Source organism: Pinus tabuliformis, chromosome 4_1 (genome assembly GCF_031772625.1).
Source record: "Pinus tabuliformis cultivar Carrire ecotype Pingquan chromosome 4_1, CPIR1, whole genome shotgun sequence".
Taxonomy (NCBI): Eukaryota; Viridiplantae; Streptophyta; class Pinopsida; order Pinales; family Pinaceae; genus Pinus; species Pinus tabuliformis.
In genome coordinates, this window is record NC_142303.1 from 851913749 (window position 1) to 851933342 (window position 19594).

A 19594-nucleotide genomic window follows, 5' to 3' on the forward strand; every position below is an offset into this window, starting at 1 on the left:
GTATACTATTATGACGTTTGGTATCATATATATATATATATTAAATAAATTTTATTTATCAAACTATAAAATTAATTATTTCATATATTTCAAAAAGTTTCATTTTAATTTTCAAAATAGTAAGTGTAATAATTTAATTTAATTTAATTTTTTTTTTTAAAATGAACTTTATAAAATTTTGAGAACTAATTAAAAATCAAACTTTTCACTATAAAATGATCCATAAAAAAATAAAAAACCTGGTCCATAGAAAAATTTCAAAACAAAGTTAAAAATTTATAAAATAACACTGTATTAAAATCAAATTGGTGGGGGACAGCCTTTATCGATAAAGAATGTCCAGTGCGACCAGAGAGTTCGTTGAGCTTCAAGATGACACTACTCGAACTGTTATGTAGATTCTCCTGCATTTATTGCTTTAAAATTGAAAAATAAACTATCACGCGATGCCATATGCGTTGCTTTCCAAAAAAAGTTTACACGATATTTTCACCTAAACGCGAGGGAATATCCTTTCAATGGGGCTGCTGTCAGATGACTACAGTCAGTGGGTCATCCTCTTTTCAGCATAACCTGTGACCCATACATCTGTCTGGAGTGGAGAGTCAATACAATCCATCAAATCACAGTAATTGTCACATGACAAAAAATTCAGAAAAGTTGCTTGCAGGTACTTGTTTGAGTTTCACCCGAAAAAAAAAAAAAGAGCCTCGGGTAGGGGAGGGTCGCCATTACATGTGCGCCCTCCCCGCCACGTCAGATAAACACGCGTAAAAGCACATGGAGCCGGTACGACACCTGTCCACCGTGGAGCTCCATGTGTTGGCTACCTTATCAACCCATAAATCTTTGTGTTCGCGCCATTTCACAGGTTCGTTTGGGGTTTTTGCTGCGATGTATGAGTTTCCCTGTGTGTTTCTGCTCGGGGCCGGTCGTTGGGCGAAGCCCCCCGCCGATTATGGCACGGGACGGCCCCGGAACCTGCGCACTTCGTCGTTTATAGCTGTGCTGTTTGAGGCGTTTGTTCGGTTGACAGGGTTTGTGGACCTGCGCGCTTCGCCTGGTATGCAGGTGCTGGTGCGAATGTTTGCTGGAGTTTCAGGGTTTGTGGTTGGCACAGCGCTTCTCCTTTTCTTGTGCTTTTCCGCCTGGAGTTCTTGGTCGTTCTGGAATGTCAGTTGTTTAGCATTTCTCTGTTGCTGGTCTTATTCGACGATTTTGTTGTTTGGGGAGGAGTCGGTCGCTGTTTTACTGAGCTCGAGGTCAAATGGTGTTTTGCTGTCAATTTGCTGTTTTGTGGTGGTGTTTTTGTGGTTTTCAGTTCCCTAATATATATTTTTCTTCTCGTTGCAGGTGTGCAGAACGTCGTTGCAGGTGTGGAGAAGGTCTGGCGAGCTCCAGGGAAGGTGGGGGAGGTCGGCGACCATGTACCCGGTAGGATTTTAATCCTACCAGCATTCTCTGTGTTTTTCAACACAACATCTCTATTTTTGGATATTTTGTAAACTTTTATGGCATTTTTTGGAGGATTTTTTTCCGAGGGTTTAGGGTTTATGGGATATTTTGAGCTGTTTGTTGTTGAAGGTTTAGGGTTTATGGGATATTTTGAGCTGTTTGTTGTTGAAGGTTTAGGGTTTATGGGATATTTTGAGCTGTTTGTTGTTGAAGGTTTAGGGTTTATCTGAAATTTCGTTGTTTTCGTTGTTTTCGCTGTTTGGTTGCGCTGAAAATAACAAATTCTTTAATGGCCATATGTATGGGGCAGTGTAAGTCTACCATTGCAGTTATTTAACTATGGAGGAAGAGAAGTCCTGTTCGTTTTTGGAATTTGTTGGAATTTGTTACTCCTAGTTATTAATTTTGGTGCTTTTTGCTATGTTTTGCAATATGGATATCCTGTATACACAGTCCTTTTTGTTTCCATGCTGACGTTGCTCTCAATTGACTGATTTGAGTATATTTATAGTTTAAGCAAATATGGGGTTTTTTTTGTTGCGCTGAAAATAACAAATTCTTTAATGGCCATATGTATGGGCTACCATTGCAGTTATTTAACTATGGAGGAAGAGAAGTCCTGTTCGTCTCTGGAATTTGTTACTCCTGCTTATTAATTTTGGTGTTTTTGCTATTTTCCTGAACCTGATGTATATGTTTTGCAATATGGATATCCTGTATACATAGTCCTTTTTGTTTCCATGTTGACGCTGCTCACAATTGACTAATTTGAGTATATTTACAGTTTAAGCAAATTTGGGGTTTTTTTTCGTTGCGCTGAAAATAACAAATTCTTTAATGGCCATATGTATGGGGCAGTATAAGTCTACCATTGCAGTTATTTAACTATGGAGGAAGAGAAGTCTTGTTCGTTTTTGGAATTTGTTACTCCTGGTTATTAATTTTGATGCTTTTTGCTATTTTCCTGAACCTGATGTATATGTTTTCGGACCTCTGACATTTTCCTTTCCTCGAGATGTCTCGGACAGTGGCTGTCATATGCCACCCTTTTGTATCTTATGATGTTTTTTATATTGTCAATATAATATGTGATGCTTTTTTCTCTGAAAAAAAAAGTTCACACATTTTACAGTCGATTCCAAAACCGGTTACTGATGGTTACAGAGATAAGAGAATAAATATTTTTAGTAATGAATTATGTTCTCATACATAAAATGCATTTCAATAACTAACCCTTCTCGGGCTCCAACGATAAAACCTTACTGTATCAGTGACTTTTCATTTTAATTTAATTAAGGACGTGGATCATGTAAATGAGCAAATATGACTTATTCCTAGGTCCCGCTGATTCAGTTGTTCACTTCAAAGTTCTAATGTAAATTAGTATATGATATAATAGTTTACTCATTGTGTGAATATCTGAAGTAGTCTCTGTTTCCAGCCCGTCTTAGGGTTCACTGACTAGCTATTACAGAATACAATGGGTAGAAATTGCTTTGTAAGCATTATGGTTGAAGCATGAGCTATCAAGTTGAATGATGTTCCTTTTGATAACGGTCCACTTATTGGAGCCATAAGTGAGTTTAGAGCTTTGTACAGTGCTGCAAATTTGATGCCTTCAATGTTGAGATCGAAGGCATAAAAAATACAATGTATAAAATGCTCTTAGAGAAAAGATCATCCAAAGATTAATGGGTTGAGTGTCAAACCCATCTCTCCTAACATCTGATGTCAAAATTTATTGACCACATGAAAAGCCATTGAGCCATTGAGGTGCGAACTGTCTAGCCATTGAGCCATTGAGGTGTGAACTGTCCACTAAGTAGAAGAACCGAGACATATTAATATGGAACCACATATAGAAATCGAAAGAATGTTCAATACGGGATGATCAAGAGTATCTGTCTCAGGGTTTCCATCTGATTGTGAGGGAGTTGAGTGGACAAAGCTATACTTCTCCCTCCTTCACTTCCAGCGAACAAGGTCATCCCTCCAATTGCTCCCAAGAATGGGGCTTGCACATTCAGTGGCCTTACTGTTCATTTTAATTTAATTAAGGATGTGGATCATGTAAATGAGCAAATATGACTTATTCCTAGGTCCCTCTGATTCAGATGTTCACTTCAAAGTTCTAATGTAAATTAATATATGATATAATAGTTTACTCATTGTGTGAATATCTGAAGTAGTCTCTGTTTCCAACCCGTCTTGGGGTTCACTGACTAGCTATTACAGAATACAATGGATAGAAATTGCTTTGTAAGCATTATGGTTGAAGCATGAGCTATCAAGTTGAATGATGTTCCTTTAGATAACGGTCCACTTATTGGAGCCATAAGTGAGTTTAGAGCTTTGTACAGTGCTGCAAATTTGATGCCTTCAATGTTGAGATCGAAGGCATAAAAAATACAATGTATAAAATGCTCTTAGAGAAAAGATCATCCAAAGATTAATGGGTTGAGTGTCAAACCCATCTCTCCTAACATCTGATGTCAAAATTTATTGACCACATGAAAAGCCATTGAGCCATTGAGGTGCGAACTGTCTAGCCATTGAGCCATTGAGGTGTGAACTGTCCACTAAGTAGAAGAACCGAGACATATTAATATGGAACCACATATAGAAATCGAAAGAATGTTCAATACGGGATGATCAAGAGTATCTGTCTCAGGGTTTCCATCTGATTGTGAGGGAGTTGAGTGGACAAAGCTATACTTCTCCCTCCTTCACTTCCAGCGAACAAGGTCGTCCCTCCAATTGCTCCCAAGAATGGGGCTTGCACATTCAGTGGCCTTACTGTTCATTTTAATTTAATTAAGGATGTGGATCATGTAAATGAGCAAATATGACTTATTCCTAGGTCCCTCTGATTCAGATGTTCACTTCAAAGTTCTAATGTAAATTAGTATATGATATAATAGTTTACTCATTGTGTGAATATCTGAAGTAGTCTCTGTTTCCAGCCCGTCTTAGGGTTCACTGACTAGCTATTACAGAATACAATGGGTAGAAATTGCTTTGTAAGCATTATGGTTGAAGCATGAGCTATCAAGTTGAATGATGTTCCTTTTGATAACGGTCCACTTATTGGAGCCATAAGTGAGTTTAGAGCTTTGTACAGTGCTGCAAATTTGATGCCTTCAATGTTGAGATCGAAGGCATAAAAAATACAATGTATAAAATGCTCTTAGAGAAAAGATCATCCAAAGATTAATGGGTTGAGTGTCAAACCCATCTCTCCTAACATCTGATGTCAAAATTTATTGACCACATGAAAAGCCATTGAGCCATTGAGGTGCGAACTGTCTAGCCATTGAGCCATTGAGGTGTGAACTGTCCACTAAGTAGAAGAACCGAGACATATTAATATGGAACCACATATAGAAATCGAAAGAATGTTCAATACGGGATGATCAAGAGTATCTGTCTCAGGGTTTCCATCTGATTGTGAGGGAGTTGAGTGGACAAAGCTATACTTCTCCCTCCTTCACTTCCAGCGAACAAGGTCATCCCTCCAATTGCTCCCAAGAATGGGGCTTGCACATTCAGTGGCCTTACTGTTCATTTTAATTTAATTAAGGATGTGGATCATGTAAATGAGCAAATATGACTTATTCCTAGGTCCCTCTGATTCAGATGTTCACTTCAAAGTTCTAATGTAAATTAGTATATGATATAATAGTTTACTCATTGTGTGAATATCTGAAGTAGTCTCTGTTTCCAACCCGTCTTGGGGTTCACTGACTAGCTATTACAGAATACAATGGATAGAAATTGCTTTGTAAGCATTATGGTTGAAGCATGAGCTATCAAGTTGAATGATGTTCCTTTAGATAACGGTCCACTTATTTAGCCTTTTTCATGCTCAACTTGATAATGAGAGCAACTTGATAATGAGTGCTCTCAATTTCTCAAGTGTCCCCTCAATGAATAAAATTGTTAGTGGCTTTTTCACATTTAATAAAACTTATTATGAGGTACATTGCCTCCTCATTGATTTCTGTATTTAGCCTTTTTCATACTCAACTTGATATTGAGTGCTCTCAATCATAATAAGATTGTCTGGTCATTTGATTTCTATATTTAGCCTTTTTCATATGCAACTTGATAATGAGTGCTCTCAATTTCTCAAGTGTCCCCTCAATCAATAAAATTATTAGTGGCTTTTTCACATTTAATAAAACTTATTGTGAGGTAGATTGCCTCCTCATTGATCTCTGTATTTAGCCTTTTTCATACTCAACTTGATAATGAGTGCTCTCAATCATAATAAGATTGTCTGGTCATTTGATTTCTATATTTAGCCTTTTTCATATGCAACTTGAAATGTTATTATTGAATCCCCAAACATCGCAGCAATGACCCCGAACAAACCTGTGAAATGGCGCGAACACAAAGTTTTATGCAATGATATGATGGCCAACACATGAGCTCCATGGTGGACAGGTGTTGTATCGGCTCCATGTGCTTTTACGCGTGGTTTTCTGACGTGGCGGGGAGGGTGCACAGAATAACTTATAGAAATAGTTTTATCATAATTAATATTTTACAGAAAGACATATTCCATTGAAAATTTCTTATCAACACACAGTTAGGTTGCCACAAGAAATCACTACTAGGTTGTTAGCCAAAATGTTTCTTAGGACAAGAAAAAGATACAATCTAGTGTTCTAAGCCAAAATATTTTTGTGACAAGAAAAAGATACAATCTAGTGTTGTAAGCCAAAATGTTTCTGTGCCAAGAAAAAGATACAATCTATCCAAAATCCACATCATAATGTGGTTAGAACCAAAAACATATGGCACCCCTATTCTTTATGGCCCTGAGAATCTTGAGTGCCAAAACTCCCCGAGTTACCTTCTTGAGCCAGGTAGGTTGGCCTACCAGTCAAGGGCTGATTAGGAAATGGTTGATTGATGCCATATGATTGATTCCAATTTGCAGCTTCCAACCATGGAGGTACTGAGTACCCATACCTCACATTTTCCCTACTGACCCCTGCATTAAGTGGAGGTGTGTAATGAGCATACAGAGAATTGACACCAGCTCTGGTAGGAACAAGGCAAGTGGGTAAACCCTCAGTTTGATAGTGGGGCACTTGAATGTTTATGAGATCTTGGAATAATGGTGTATTGTCTGCAATGGAGTCCAATGAGTTTGAAATAATCCTGGTTTCATCAGCTATTCTTGTATCGTTGATCATCCCTTGTTCCTTTTCAAGCATTTGTTGTGCCTTTCGTTTTTCCTTTTCCTGTCTTGCCATTTGCTTTTGTTGGTCTTTAACTTGCCTTGCTTTATCTCTTTCAATCCGTTCTTCTGCTCGACGTTGTGCTGCAACAATCCTTGCTGCCTTCTTCTCCTTGACTATATCCTTCTTTTTCTGTTTTAATTCTTGCATTTCAAATTTCTTTTTTTCTGACTCAACTAACAGGTTTATATAGTCCTCTGAGGTTAGTAACTGTGAGCTTCGGCCCAGACGAAGACTACCTGGTGCACCTTGATTTTTTTTCATTGATACTCTCTCTACTGGTAGCTTTAGGAACCGTCCAAGTGTCTTCTCCACCCCTCCCACCTGCATGTCATTGCTTGGTACTTCCCTTTCAGTATCTGTTGGAACTGATTGAACCATATCATTATCTTCATTTGATGCCTCATTATGTCCTTCATCTTCTTCCATTGATCTATTGTCCACAAAAAAATGAACAATTTCACTGTTCAATTCTACTGGTTGTGAGGGCATGTTCATGCTTTCTTCATTGGTTGCTGAGACACTATGTGCATTCATATTGATCATTGCTTCTGCTAGCCATGAAGGTGGGGTTACTTGGCTTGGCAATGTCAATTGGTCATTGTCAACTGCATGTTCAACAATATCATTAGCAATATCAGCAACAGGAATTTCATTTTCTTGAGTTGGTGGAACAATCTCCATGTTACTAGGAATTTGTTCATTGTTATATTGTGTTTCACATACAGTTTCATCATCTTCAGCATATAAGTGTCCTTGAGACAGGGAAATCATATTGCCAGCTGCAACAACATCATCTTGGTCATCTACTTCTTGCACTTCAACACTTGTTTGGACATTCCCTTCTTCCTGACCATCCACATGAAACGCTTGGCTACAACCAGTATCATGCATAAGAGCATCATAGTTCAGTGGCCAGATTCCTGTCCTCCTAAAGCCAGCCTTGATATTTGATGGTGTCAAAGCCCTTTTAAAAGCTTTACTTGCAAGCTCTGCTAGCTCAAACCTTTTCACCTCAACCCCTGGATTCTTTGCCATCCATGCAGCACGCTCCGACCTGAAATAGTTCTTGAAAGGGCCAAACACACTAACATCAAGGGGTTGCAGCCTATGAGTGGTATGAGCGGGCAATGTCAACAGGTCGATGCCTAAATTGTTTGCTTCCTCAATTGTTTGTACAGCCATGTGGCTCCCATGGCCATCTAATATCAAAAGGTGTCTGTTATTAGGCGAGACGCCACCTGGTACCGATGCAGCAAAGTGAAAAAGCCAACTTAGAAACAGTTCTTTAGTCATCCATGCATGGGGATGTGCAGCCATGCATGCACCTGGTTCACAGTTCTGTATATAGTTTTTCAGTTGATTTTTACCTTTGAATAGATAAAATCCTGGGATTGAAGTACCAATTGCATTAACACAACATAAAATAGTTATCCACTCCCTGCTCTTGGGCAAAATCTTTGGCACATTTCGGCTCCCTCTCTTGGCAATTACCCGCATGCCACAATTCCTCCCTGCCTGTAAACCTGTTTCATCACAGTTCCATATATGGTCTGCTCCATAAGAATGTTTATCGTAAGCACTAGAAAGTGTGTCATAGAATTTTTGCACAACTGCAGGGCGCAAATTTAATGCTCTGTCTCTGTCAAGGCCCTCAGCAGTACGCAATACAAGTTCTGGATGCCTTTTTTTAAACCCAAACCACCATGATTTACCAGGAAACCCATCTTTGAATGGGTTTGGCCTCCCTTGACAGATTTGAGCAACTGTTGATTTGAGTTGTATCAACTCTAGCCCATGTCCCAGTTGGGCCATCTCTTTACACCACTCAACCACCTCGGCCTCCTCCTCCTCAGTCATAACTGTAAGAGGCCCTCTACGTTTTGTATGAGTCAGTCCATTTATCCAATAATGTATTGATGAGGGAGGAATACCATGTTTTTTTGCAGATGCCCGAACTGAGTATCCATTAAACTCTATGTCGTCAATTGCAACTAACATTTGTTCTTTTGTCCATCCTCTTATAGCACTGATCTTTTTAGTTGAGCTTGCCCCTTGGACTGTTGTTGATGGTGGTTCTGTGGCTGATGCTGTGTTAACATCAGCGGCTGTCACATGGTCATTTTCAACAATGTTCCCTGGTGCATTGCCGTCATTGACATCAGCTGGCCTGTCATCATCGGACGATGTGCATCGCAGCTGCGCACCCCTTGTCACTCTCCTACCACTTCTCCTTGTACGAGCAGAGTAACTTCCTTTTGCCATAGATGCAACAACCTGTAAAATTATTGCATGCATTTAGACATTAGAATATATGTCAAATTATGCTTTATTACTTCTGCAAAAATTACTTTTTCTCTATTACAGGAAATTATCAACATGTATGTTGCATTTAGACATTAGAATATATGTCAAATTATGCTTTATTACTTCTGCAAAAATACTTTTCCTCTATTACAGGAAATTATCAACATGTATGTCACTGTTTTCATATATCATTTTCCATTTACTTTCAACAGCTTTATACAGCTAAACCAATGAGGTATGTAAACATGTATGAATTACGTCATTCTCCTTATATCTGTTAAAGATTAGGGAATACAGGTAATAAGTAGGTCTATTCAATATGTACTTACCTTATAGAGTAGAGTGTAATCATTACTAATGGTTGAATCAGTGCCATAAGTAGAACCATGGAAATCAAAGTAATGAGGAAACAGAGCTTGTTACATTAGGATATGCGTATACAGTGATTACAGTCTATCCATATGTATTACATTAGGATATACATATACAGTGATTACAGTGTATCCATATGTATTGATTATGTATTAGAACACAGTAGTTATGCAATTAGAACACAGTAGTTACATATGACTCTTTCTAACCATGCTTGTTTACCTAATTGTGTTTTCTCATTATCTCAAATCTTACAGTCATCTTACATTAGGATATGCGTATACAGTGATTACAGTCTATCCATATGTATTACATTAGGATATACATATACAGTGATTACAGTGTATCCATATGTATTGATTATGTATTAGAACACAGTAGTTATGCAATTAGAACACAGTAGTTACATATGACTCTTTCTAACCATGCTTGTTTACCTAATTGTGTTTTCTCATTATCTCAAATCTTACAGTCATCTAATCCGCTCGGGCTTCCATTCTAAGAAACCATTCCTCAGTTCTATGGTCCATTCATCAGTAGTAGAAATTCACTTATTTGCATTCTTTCGACTCAATATCAAAATTTTTGCTTTCTCAATAGCTTCATGCTTCTGAAAATACATGTCTTTCGATTATGTTTCAATGTCTTTCGATTATGTTTCAATGTGATGTTTCAATGATGATTGTCAAGGTCTGAAAATATGTGAAAAATTACTAAGTTTATCAGAGTCATTAAAGTTACAATTCGTTTTTGTTCTATGTTTTAACTCATTCTGCATAGAACCCAAGCCATAATAATCGCTCAATTCCTGTAAGCTAAGCTTCAATTCCTGTAAGCTAAACAAGCTATGACTACAGTGCTAACTGCCTTTTTACTACCTACCTTTTTTTGCATTGCATCAATCTTGGGCTGGAAATGGTTCGAATGCTGGCTTTGATTCTGATGCTATTCAAGGTTAGACTCGGTCTCCGATTGGATATGGCTAGGGAGATGAAACTATATAAGGAACGGGAAGGGATGTGGGGATTGCTTGCTTGGAAGGATAGCGAGTCATGTTTCTTCTTCCAGTGATTAGCTATTGGCTATGACTACAGTACTAACACGACATACGTAACCTCTGTGATATGTAAGCTGTAATCACTATTACATTTGATTCTATGGTCTCCTAGGTGTCATAGACAATCGGTTTTACTTCAGTTTAATCGAGTTTCATTGCAGTCATTTATTTTTTATATTTTTCATATAATTTATTTAGTTATTTTGAATATTGTGAAGAACAATCTCTGCTCCAAGATTTCTCTCCATTATCTGTGACTTAATTTACAGAGCTGAGTTATGTAAATCCCCATTCCTTTGGTCCAACTTTTACAACTTCGTATGGCTCGGGATCTCCATACCCTAAGGTCTCGAGCTCAACGAGGTGAAAAGATATGAAGGCCAATAAGATGGTCATCTGCTATGTTACTTATAATTGTGTTTTCTCATTATCTAAAATCTTACAGTTCTATGGTCCATTCACCAGTAGTAGAAATTCACTTATTTGCTCTATGTTTTAACTCATTCTGCATAGAACCCAAGCCATAATAATCGCTCGCTCAATTCCTGTAAGCTAAGGTGTAAGCTAAGGTTCAATTCCTGCAGAACCCAAGCCATAATAATCGCTCGCTCAATTCCTGTAAGCTAAGGTGTAAGCTAAGGTTCAATTCCTGTAAAGTAAACAAGCTATGACTACAGTACTAACACGACATACGTAACCTCTGTGATATGTAAGCTGTAATCACTATGAAGCTGATGATATAATAAGCTAGAACACATACATAAACTCTGTATAAAAAAGGTTAACTGTAACTGTATAGGTTAACTGTCACCCTATGGACAGAACTGTAATGTAAGAAATCTGATAAATGAAAACAATGAAAACAGAACTGTAAGAAGAATGAGTTGTAATTCATATAACTAACTTGAATATATTGGCCACTGTTTTGTGATGTTGTCTTCAAGTTTGCTGAATAGTTTGAAAGCATAAGATGAACTTCAACAGTGGGTGGACTTCTTTTATAGTTTTGGGGACTTGATTTTAATTGGTGGACATGGATGCACATGGATTGCAATGGCTTCATTTTGAATGTGTGGTATGGATTTAATTTGATGTGATCTAATGGTTGGGAATTGTTTATTTGTTGATCCATGTGCTTTGATCTGTTTTAATGAGAAATAGAGTGAGATGGGTGTCATTTATTGCAGTTATTGGGTCTGGGTATCATTTATTGAACAAAGTGGATTTAATTGTTATTGGGTTGGGTGTCATTTATTGAACAAAGTGGATTTAATTGTTATTGGGTTGGGTGTCATTTATTGAACATAGGGTGTTTAGCTGTTGAACAACACAGCAGTTATGCTGACATACATTCCTTTTGTTATGTGCAGGTAGGCATATTTATTTGGGATGCAAAGTTGCAGTTCTGATGAGTGGGGGTTGAAGTGACTGCTGTTTTGTACTTCTGGAATAGACCAGTTTGGAAGCCTTTATGGCTCTAGCTGTTTTCTACTTGGGTCAATATGTTTTGCAATATTAAGTAGTAAAATACTATTTATGGACACTTGTGGGCCCAGTCAATGTATGGGTGATTTTTGGACATAATTTAATACTTATTTATACATAATGTTATTTATTTCTGTCTAAATTTTGGTTTCAAAAGTCTTAATCACTGGTGGTTTGGTGGGACCAGTATTATATCAACTACTGGTCCCTGCACAACATTAGGAATCTCTCCCCTAGAGCTCAATCTAAAGAGAAGCTTGGGCTCCCTTCCATGATTTTAAACGAACATTCAGGAGGAAGAGACTGAACACTCCCATGTCTATACATGCCACTCTGACACTGCAGGCTTATAACACAAACCCAACAAGCGAAAGTTCCTGTTTCCTGGAAAAAGAGGATCAGTCGGAAGACTTCTCCATATGTTGTTATATAAATTGAAAGCAATTGTACTCTGGCTTAGATGTGTAGCAATGCACAGCCAATCACCTATAGCAGAACATACGAATGGAGAATAAGATTTGAGAGTACCCATGAATTCGGAGTAGATACTGAGGGGCATCTGTTGAATCTCGGTCCATGCAATTATATCACTGTCTATGTATTGCAATTCCCAGATGACTATTTTTTCAGTAGCTTTGTTAAGGTTGTTAACCACTCTTCCAATCATGATTAGGCGGCCATTGCTCTCTGCAAGAGAAGGAGTTGAAATAGAGCATGGCATCGCTGTATCAAGTTCAGTCCAAACGCCATTTTCTGGATCAAATCTAACTACACCATATGGCATCTCTGTAATACAGTAGAACAAACCTTTGCACCACACTCCTGGATCGGACCCAAATTTGGCATGGGGTAATGGGTTTCCTGCCATTTTCCAATAACCAGCAATGGAATCGTAAATCTCAGTATAAAGCCTATATACTCTCGAGTTTATTGTAGCAGACATAATGCTATCTTCTTCCCCTGCTACTACAATTTTATAGGACTGGCCATCCTTGTTCAGACACATGCTTGCTTTGTGTATCAGCTGAACTCTGGATGTGGGAGGCAGTTGCATCACTGTCTTCTTAATCGGATTGCATATGGATAATATCTTGCACTCTGCAACGAGATTCCCCAGACACAAAATGCTGCCTGCTGCTGTAATAATAGACATTCGAGGGATTGCAGGATTGGGAATTTTGTGCCAGCGGTCCATTTCGAAGTCGAAGGCACATGAGAATTCACCCGTTGTGCAGAGGAAAAACCATGCACCTCTTTTCACTTCTTGATCCTCCCCTGCATCCGTCTGGTATCTCCTTCTCCAATACGCATCTGAGAGGAACAGAGATTTCCATCTTGTGCATACGCTCTGAAACTGCACTGTGCTAGCCAGGGGCAAGCACAGCAAGATATTTTCTACCACTTCTTCGGGAAGCCCACTCCACAAGTTCGCCTCTAATTGCTGCTTCTCACTTCTGGATTTGCAGTGACTATTCTCTGTCTGCATTTCTACCATCAGTAATGAAAACTGAGTAACAAATTTACCAGTAACACATTAACCTTTTTGCAAGAAAATGAGGTTACTGGATCATTACATAGAAATCAAAAAGCACAGAAAGTAGAAATATCAAACTCAACTTAAAAGCCAGCAAAGACAGTATGAATGCCTGCCATAGAAAGGGATTTAAGCCTAATCATAATAATAATAAATTCGAGGAGTTGCTGCAAAATGAATTAAAACAACCCCATTGATAAAAAAAAATGGAGAGCCAAAACCTATTAAAGTTCCAGAAGAATGATTGCACGGCCAGAGTAGACCAGGCAATGCAAAGGTCACGGAAAAATGGAAGGCAAAATGTGAAATATATAGCACACTAGCTGGGGGTGATATAATTATTAAATTATTCAAGATACTTACCATTCAAGTTACCTGTGGAGCCCTCATCCCCGCGTTTCAGTAATAGTGCCATTCCATATAAACAATGGTGATGTATTTCAATGGTGAATTTGCGTTGTTTTCTGCTAGAAGTCACTAACAATGACTGGGATTTCTTTGTTGTACCATCTCTCACACTATCCATCGCTCACTGCAGTGTCAACGTCGCATTAAAGGGGTGTCTCACATTGAATGTGAAGCAAAAGTGGTTGCGTCAAATGGGCATCTCAAACAAAATCCCAACTACTTTTTGGGCCTTGGCCGTTTGGTAACAGTAAATCCTAAAGAAAAAGCCTGTTATAGAGTAAGGAAATTGGTCCCCACTTGTGATTCCTGCAAACTAATTAACAGAAGCTATGAATAAGAAGGTGCAGCATGCAACACCATAAGTAAATTATTATGAAACGAAGAAAATCTGCAAGTTGCCAGAAAGTAGCATTTGAAATTGACATTAGTAGATAGGGACTCTTCAACCAGAAAAGGATCAAATCTGTGGGAATCTATAAACCATTTGCTATGACCACTTTTTCACGAAAATGAAACCATCCAATTTTCTCATCACACAATATCCTATAATATATATATATTCAAATATGGGTGTTCCAGTTGGATATGGACAATGTGTTATTTATTATGATGTCAATTGTGAGAAGAATCATGTCTGCGGCCAGGATGAATTATGAATTGACTTGTGTCAAAGAATCGAACCTGGTATTAAGAAGAACCTTGACCAATAATTCATTTGAAATGATAGTGCACTCACCATAAGCCAATCTTGAAGATTGCAATAAATTAAACCATTCTTACTATCTTATTCATTAGTTTTATTATATTTAGTTTAAATTATCATATATTGCATTTATTCATTATTCTTATGAAAGAAATAAAAATTCTTCAATTTTATAATTTCGAATGTTTTTTCTCTTTCTTTAATTATTCTCTTTCATTTTTAACCTTTGTTGATTTGAAATTCTCTCATCCTCTTTGTTGGAGTATTTTTTTTTTCATTCTGAAGCATAGTTGATTTGAAACTCTCTTATTTTTTTATTATTATTCTAAAAAAATATTGTCAATTCCCCCTTGATTAAGTAATTATTTATTTTTTAGATGAATTTTTGTTCTTATTCTTAATTTTTTTTTTAATCTTAATATGGTACGCTTTTCTATTAATGATCTATTTTCCTTTTAATTTAATTTCTCAATTTATTTTATTTTCAAATGCCATATTAATATTTTAATATTAGTTTCTAATGACTAGTTTAATATTTATTATTCTTTGTTAACACCTAATTCATATTTTCCTTTTATAAAAAATATCCACAACATTCATTTGTAATTATTCAATTCCAAGATCTCTGAAAATGGGCGAAATGTCCATCCTAAACATGGAATAAAATTAAATTATCCTTCATATATTTTTAGTCAAATTTGTTTCCCAAAATAATATTATTGTTACTATTATTTAATTAAATTATTTAATATTATTTAGTTATTTAATAATTAATTAAATATTTATTATTATTTAATTTTATAAATACATTGCTGATTCACTTTCCAAATACTCAATATTTTGGGCTAGCCTATGATATTTCTATAGTTCTATTACATATGAACTATCTATTTTTTATTTCTTCTCCTGTAAAGCTTTGAGTTGGGCCTTTAATTTTTTAATTTCCTTCCCTTGAATGGACAGGTCTTCCATAGCTTTAATTAGATCATTTTAAGAATCTGTGGTATGTGCTTCTGTTGTTGTCGATGTAGATGCCCCTGCCACTGTTTCAACTGAAATAGGGACTCTTGTTAGTGGAACTATTGCTAGCTGTGATGATTGCTCCTTTTCCTTCATCAATTTTTCCATCTCAACCTCCATGTCCTTAATCTAGCTTTTTTGTTCAATTATAATCTTGAGCATGTCCTCCTTTTGTTTCTGAAGCTTTCCAACTTCCTTGGTCTGTGGGTATTCTGTAGAGGGTGGCTTGAGATGTTTCTTCAATGTTGTTATGTCTATATTCTTTCTCCTCACAATTTCTTCTTCTCCTTTTACATCATTGGGATCATAGCCTAGTTTGATTACCAAGTCTTCTAATGATTTAATCTTTGTGTCTTTGGCCAGAGATGAGATATTTTCAAGTTTTAACTGAGATTGTATGTTGCTAAATGAGGCCTGTAATTTGGATGTTGTCATGGTAGTATTGGTCATAATAGAATACAACATCTCACCAGTTTGTTTATGCATGTCCATTTAGTCAATAGTGTGAATTTGGTTGACATTAAACGAAAATTCGAACTTCTTGTAATCAGCTGGAGTCTTTGGAAATGGGACTTGTGCTTGAAGGAATTCCATTTGAATCTTTCCCTTTTCTGTTTCAAAGGCTGAAAGAAGCATATGCTGTGAGGAGGGTGTTTTCTTCCAGAATTGAGAATATGTGGTGGCTTTGAGAAGTTCATTTTTCTTCTTGATTTCTTTGAATTTGGCAAAAATGTTTGGTTTAGCTTAGTCCTAAATCAACTTTGTTGTTTGAGCTGTATTTGGGGGATCGTGGGAAGTTGAGGAAGAGGGATATAATATGAGGATATCTTCTTCCCTTGTAGAAACATGAGGGCCTATTAGGACTATGGTGGCCTGCTCCTCATCCTCCTGCAGAAAAAACTAGTTTAGTATTAATCTTATGCTTCTTCTTGTATATCAGAAACTCTTTGACTCCATCTCTGTTATTGAAGGGGAATAATCCTCCCTTGGCCTCTTGTCCTTTTTTATTGAGGTACTTGATCCAGGTGGATGTTGGTGGCCACCTACCTATCCCACTTGGACCCACACAACTGTCTCTTTCAGTTTTTCAGTTTCCTTATTTGTAGTACAATTTACTATTTTTAGCAATTTTTTGGGTCCCGAACTTCAGAGCCGTTTTGAGGCCCTAAGCGACGTTTTTTTGGAAATATGGGAGCAACATGGGTCCATGGATCGAGTTTCTCTTCCCAAAGTCGCATTCCTTGGATAGATCTTTCTAACGAGCTATTGTGTGCATCAAACAGAGATCGTATGCCAAAGTTACGACCCCGGGAAGTCAATGTACCACTTTACCCAAAATGGGGCCCACAGTCTGGTGTTTCATCTCCTGGGGTTAGGTTTTTGGATGTTTAGGGTTTTCCATTGTTTCTCAACAATAAATAGGCCTTCGAGCATCATTGTAACATAGTTCAGAGGCATGTAGCCGCCACATCTCTTCTCAGAGATAAGCTACCATCGCCCTAACTAGTTTATTTCCATTTCTGTTTGTAAGAATATTTCAATATTTTACAGTAATGAAATGAAGTATTATTTCTGTTGCATCTCTATATGTATGGTTATATTTGTAATTTGTTGCATTCTTGTTTAAATCTGGATCAGTGGTATCAGAGCGATCTGTATTTTCTCTGTTTTTCTTTGCATGTCCCCAACGAGTTCAGGATATAAGGAGTTAGGGTTTGAACTGGTCGGACCCTTGCAAGACCAGCCTCGCAAATCCTAACAGCCTCCCATGGTGGATGAAAAGAAAGACAAGGGGGAAGGAGATCTTATCAAAATCTTGCTCGAAGTATCCCTCGAGCGACAAAGGAACGCGATGATGGACAGCTTTCCCAGATCCTTCAGCGGCTACCCAGAGGCGACACATCGGCTTCCAATAGCTACTCTGGAAACGCCACACCCTTTAAGGTACAAGTTAATTTTGAAATCCCCATCTTCGAGGGTCTGATAGATGCAGAGGTCATAGATAAATGGTTAAATCTACTAGAAGGGTATTTTTTTGTTCATGAGTTTTCCAGTCGGGAAAATATTATTTTCGCTCTTCTCAAAGCAGCCCCCACATCAAGGACTAGTGGGAAACCTACTACGAGTAGAAGGATGAAAGTAAGGGTTCACTATTTTCTACTGCACCCACTTGGAATTCATTCTGGGATGCCATCAAGGAGCAGTACTACCATGTTAAAAGCTATGAGGACAAATGCATAAAGTGGACCATGCTATGACAAGGAAGGGACCAGGATGTGCCAGAGTTCACAAATATTTTTCCTACCCTTCGCACACAGTTGGGTATCAAGGATTCCGAGCTGCATTTGGTACTGAAATACCACAGCTGCCTACACAAATACATCCAGGATGAGATGGAGTTCCTGAACATCTCCTCGCTCGACAGGACGTACCAATACGCTGTCAAGATCAAGCAAAAGTTTAAACAGAAAAAGCGAGACTTTGGATCTGCAAATCCGAAGCAAGGGAAAAGCTTCCCCAAATCGCAGAACCAAGGACAAAGCCAAGACAAGGAAACCCAAGACAACCCGTCGAAGCCACAAGAAAACAACAACACCACGAAGTTGAAGAAGGACAGAGGAAAGTGGCGTGAGTTCCATAAGAGCCCCACTCATAACACAAGTGAGTGTCGGACCAAGCAGTCACTGGTGACCAAGCTGAAGGCTTCAAAATCAGATGCATGTTCCAACTGTGAGTCAGAACCCAACAAAGGGAATGGAAAAGGGAATTAGATCAATGATGTGGAGCCCAACGCCACTGTTTCCACCACCAAGATCCAGAAGAAAGAGCCCAAAGATTCAGAGGAGGGGGAGAGAATTTTCCACTCACAAATGTGGGTGAAGGGTTCACCTCTGCAATTCATTATCGACAATGGTAGCCAAAAGAACCTCATTTCAGTAGAGGTCATGAAGCGGTTGGGCCTACTGACTACACCACACCCGCAGCCGTATAGTATTGGGTGGCTTCACCAAGGACAAGATCTCCAAGTTCACCAGCAGTGCCGCCTGCCCTACAACATCAAACCCTTCACATACAAGGTATTGTGTGATGTTGCACCTCTGGATGTTTGTGATGTATTATTAGGCTAGCCATACTTGTGGAGGCGACATGCTATGTATGAGTCAAGGCCTCGTGTTGTCATTGTTTCTTTGGGTAATTAATTATACAGGATACTAGAGGTAGCCCCACTTATCACCACCTCTTTGATCACTGCTAAGAAAGGCAGCAAGCTCATATCCCAGACTAGGAAATTCATTTTTTGTCTGGTTCACTCCCAAAGTAAGGGGAAGATCGTCGTCACATCCATGACCCCCGCAAAGGATTCCTCCACGCAGCAACAACAGAGAGATACGATCATGAAAGAACACAAAAACAGCTTCTCCTCACCTACAAGGACACCGTTGCACGATCAGGTCAAACATTCGTTCGTTCTGACTCCCAAATCACCTCTACCCAATGGGCCAATATATCACCACTCCATTCTAAAAAATGACAATGCAAGAAGCGACATGGTCCTTACACTAGTACCAAGGCTGTGGGGAATAATGCTTTGGAACACAACATTCCCCCATTCCTTTGCTTGCACCGAGTGTTCAATGTGGATCTCCCTCTACCATGCTTCCCACCATTACTGGACACATCAGAGATTGCAAAATAGCTCACCAGGGACCAAGTTCAGTAGATGGAGGAACTCAACGCAATGGGGACCATTTCTTCCTAAGGGGGGAGGAATGATCCAAGTGGATGTTGGTGGCCACCCACCTATCCCACTTGGACCCCCACAACTGACTTTCAATTTTTCAATTTCCTTATTTGTAGCACAATTTACTATTTTTAGCAGTATTTTGGGTCCTGAACTTCCGGAGCCGTTTTGAGGCACTAAACAACGTTTTTTGGGAAATTTGGGAGAACCATGTGTCCATGGACCAATGTTGCTCTTGCCAAATTTGTTGTCCTCAGATAGA

General features: G+C 38.3%; 2 protein-coding genes across 2 annotated transcripts; one reads left to right on the plus strand and one right to left on the minus strand.

Moving 5' to 3' along the window:
* Positions 1–801: 801 nt before the first annotated feature.
* LOC149178894 (uncharacterized) lies at positions 802–12046 on the plus strand. The gene is made up of 3 exons (XM_089423735.1): positions 802–1262; positions 1354–1434; positions 11811–12046. The coding sequence occupies exons 1-3, from the start codon at positions 895–897 to the stop codon at positions 11812–11814; spliced, it is 453 nt and encodes a 150-aa protein (XP_089279861.1). The 5' UTR covers positions 802–894; the 3' UTR covers positions 11815–12046.
* Positions 12047–12165: 119 nt separating this feature from the next.
* Positions 12166–13743, minus strand: LOC149178895 (protein UNUSUAL FLORAL ORGANS-like). The gene has a single exon (XM_089423736.1). It carries the CDS (start codon positions 13418–13420, stop codon positions 12245–12247), a length of 1176 nt encoding a protein of 391 aa, XP_089279862.1. The 5' UTR covers positions 13421–13743; the 3' UTR covers positions 12166–12244.
* Positions 13744–19594: the final 5851 nt, after the last annotated feature.

What these genes read in the sequence shown, in the direction of transcription:
- LOC149178894 (XM_089423735.1), top strand. Translation starts at nt 895, where the DNA reads ATGTATGAGTTTCCCTGTGTGTTTCTGCTCGGGGCCGGTCGTTGGGCG. An exon ending in GCTGTTTTACTGAGCTCGAG is followed by an intron (nt 1,263 to 1,353) that starts GTCAAATGGTGT and finishes TTCTCGTTGCAG; the next exon opens with GTGTGCAGAACGTCGTTGCA.
- LOC149178895 (XM_089423736.1), bottom strand. Translation starts at nt 13,420, where the DNA reads ATGGTAGAAATGCAGACAGAGAATAGTCACTGCAAATCCAGAAGTGAG.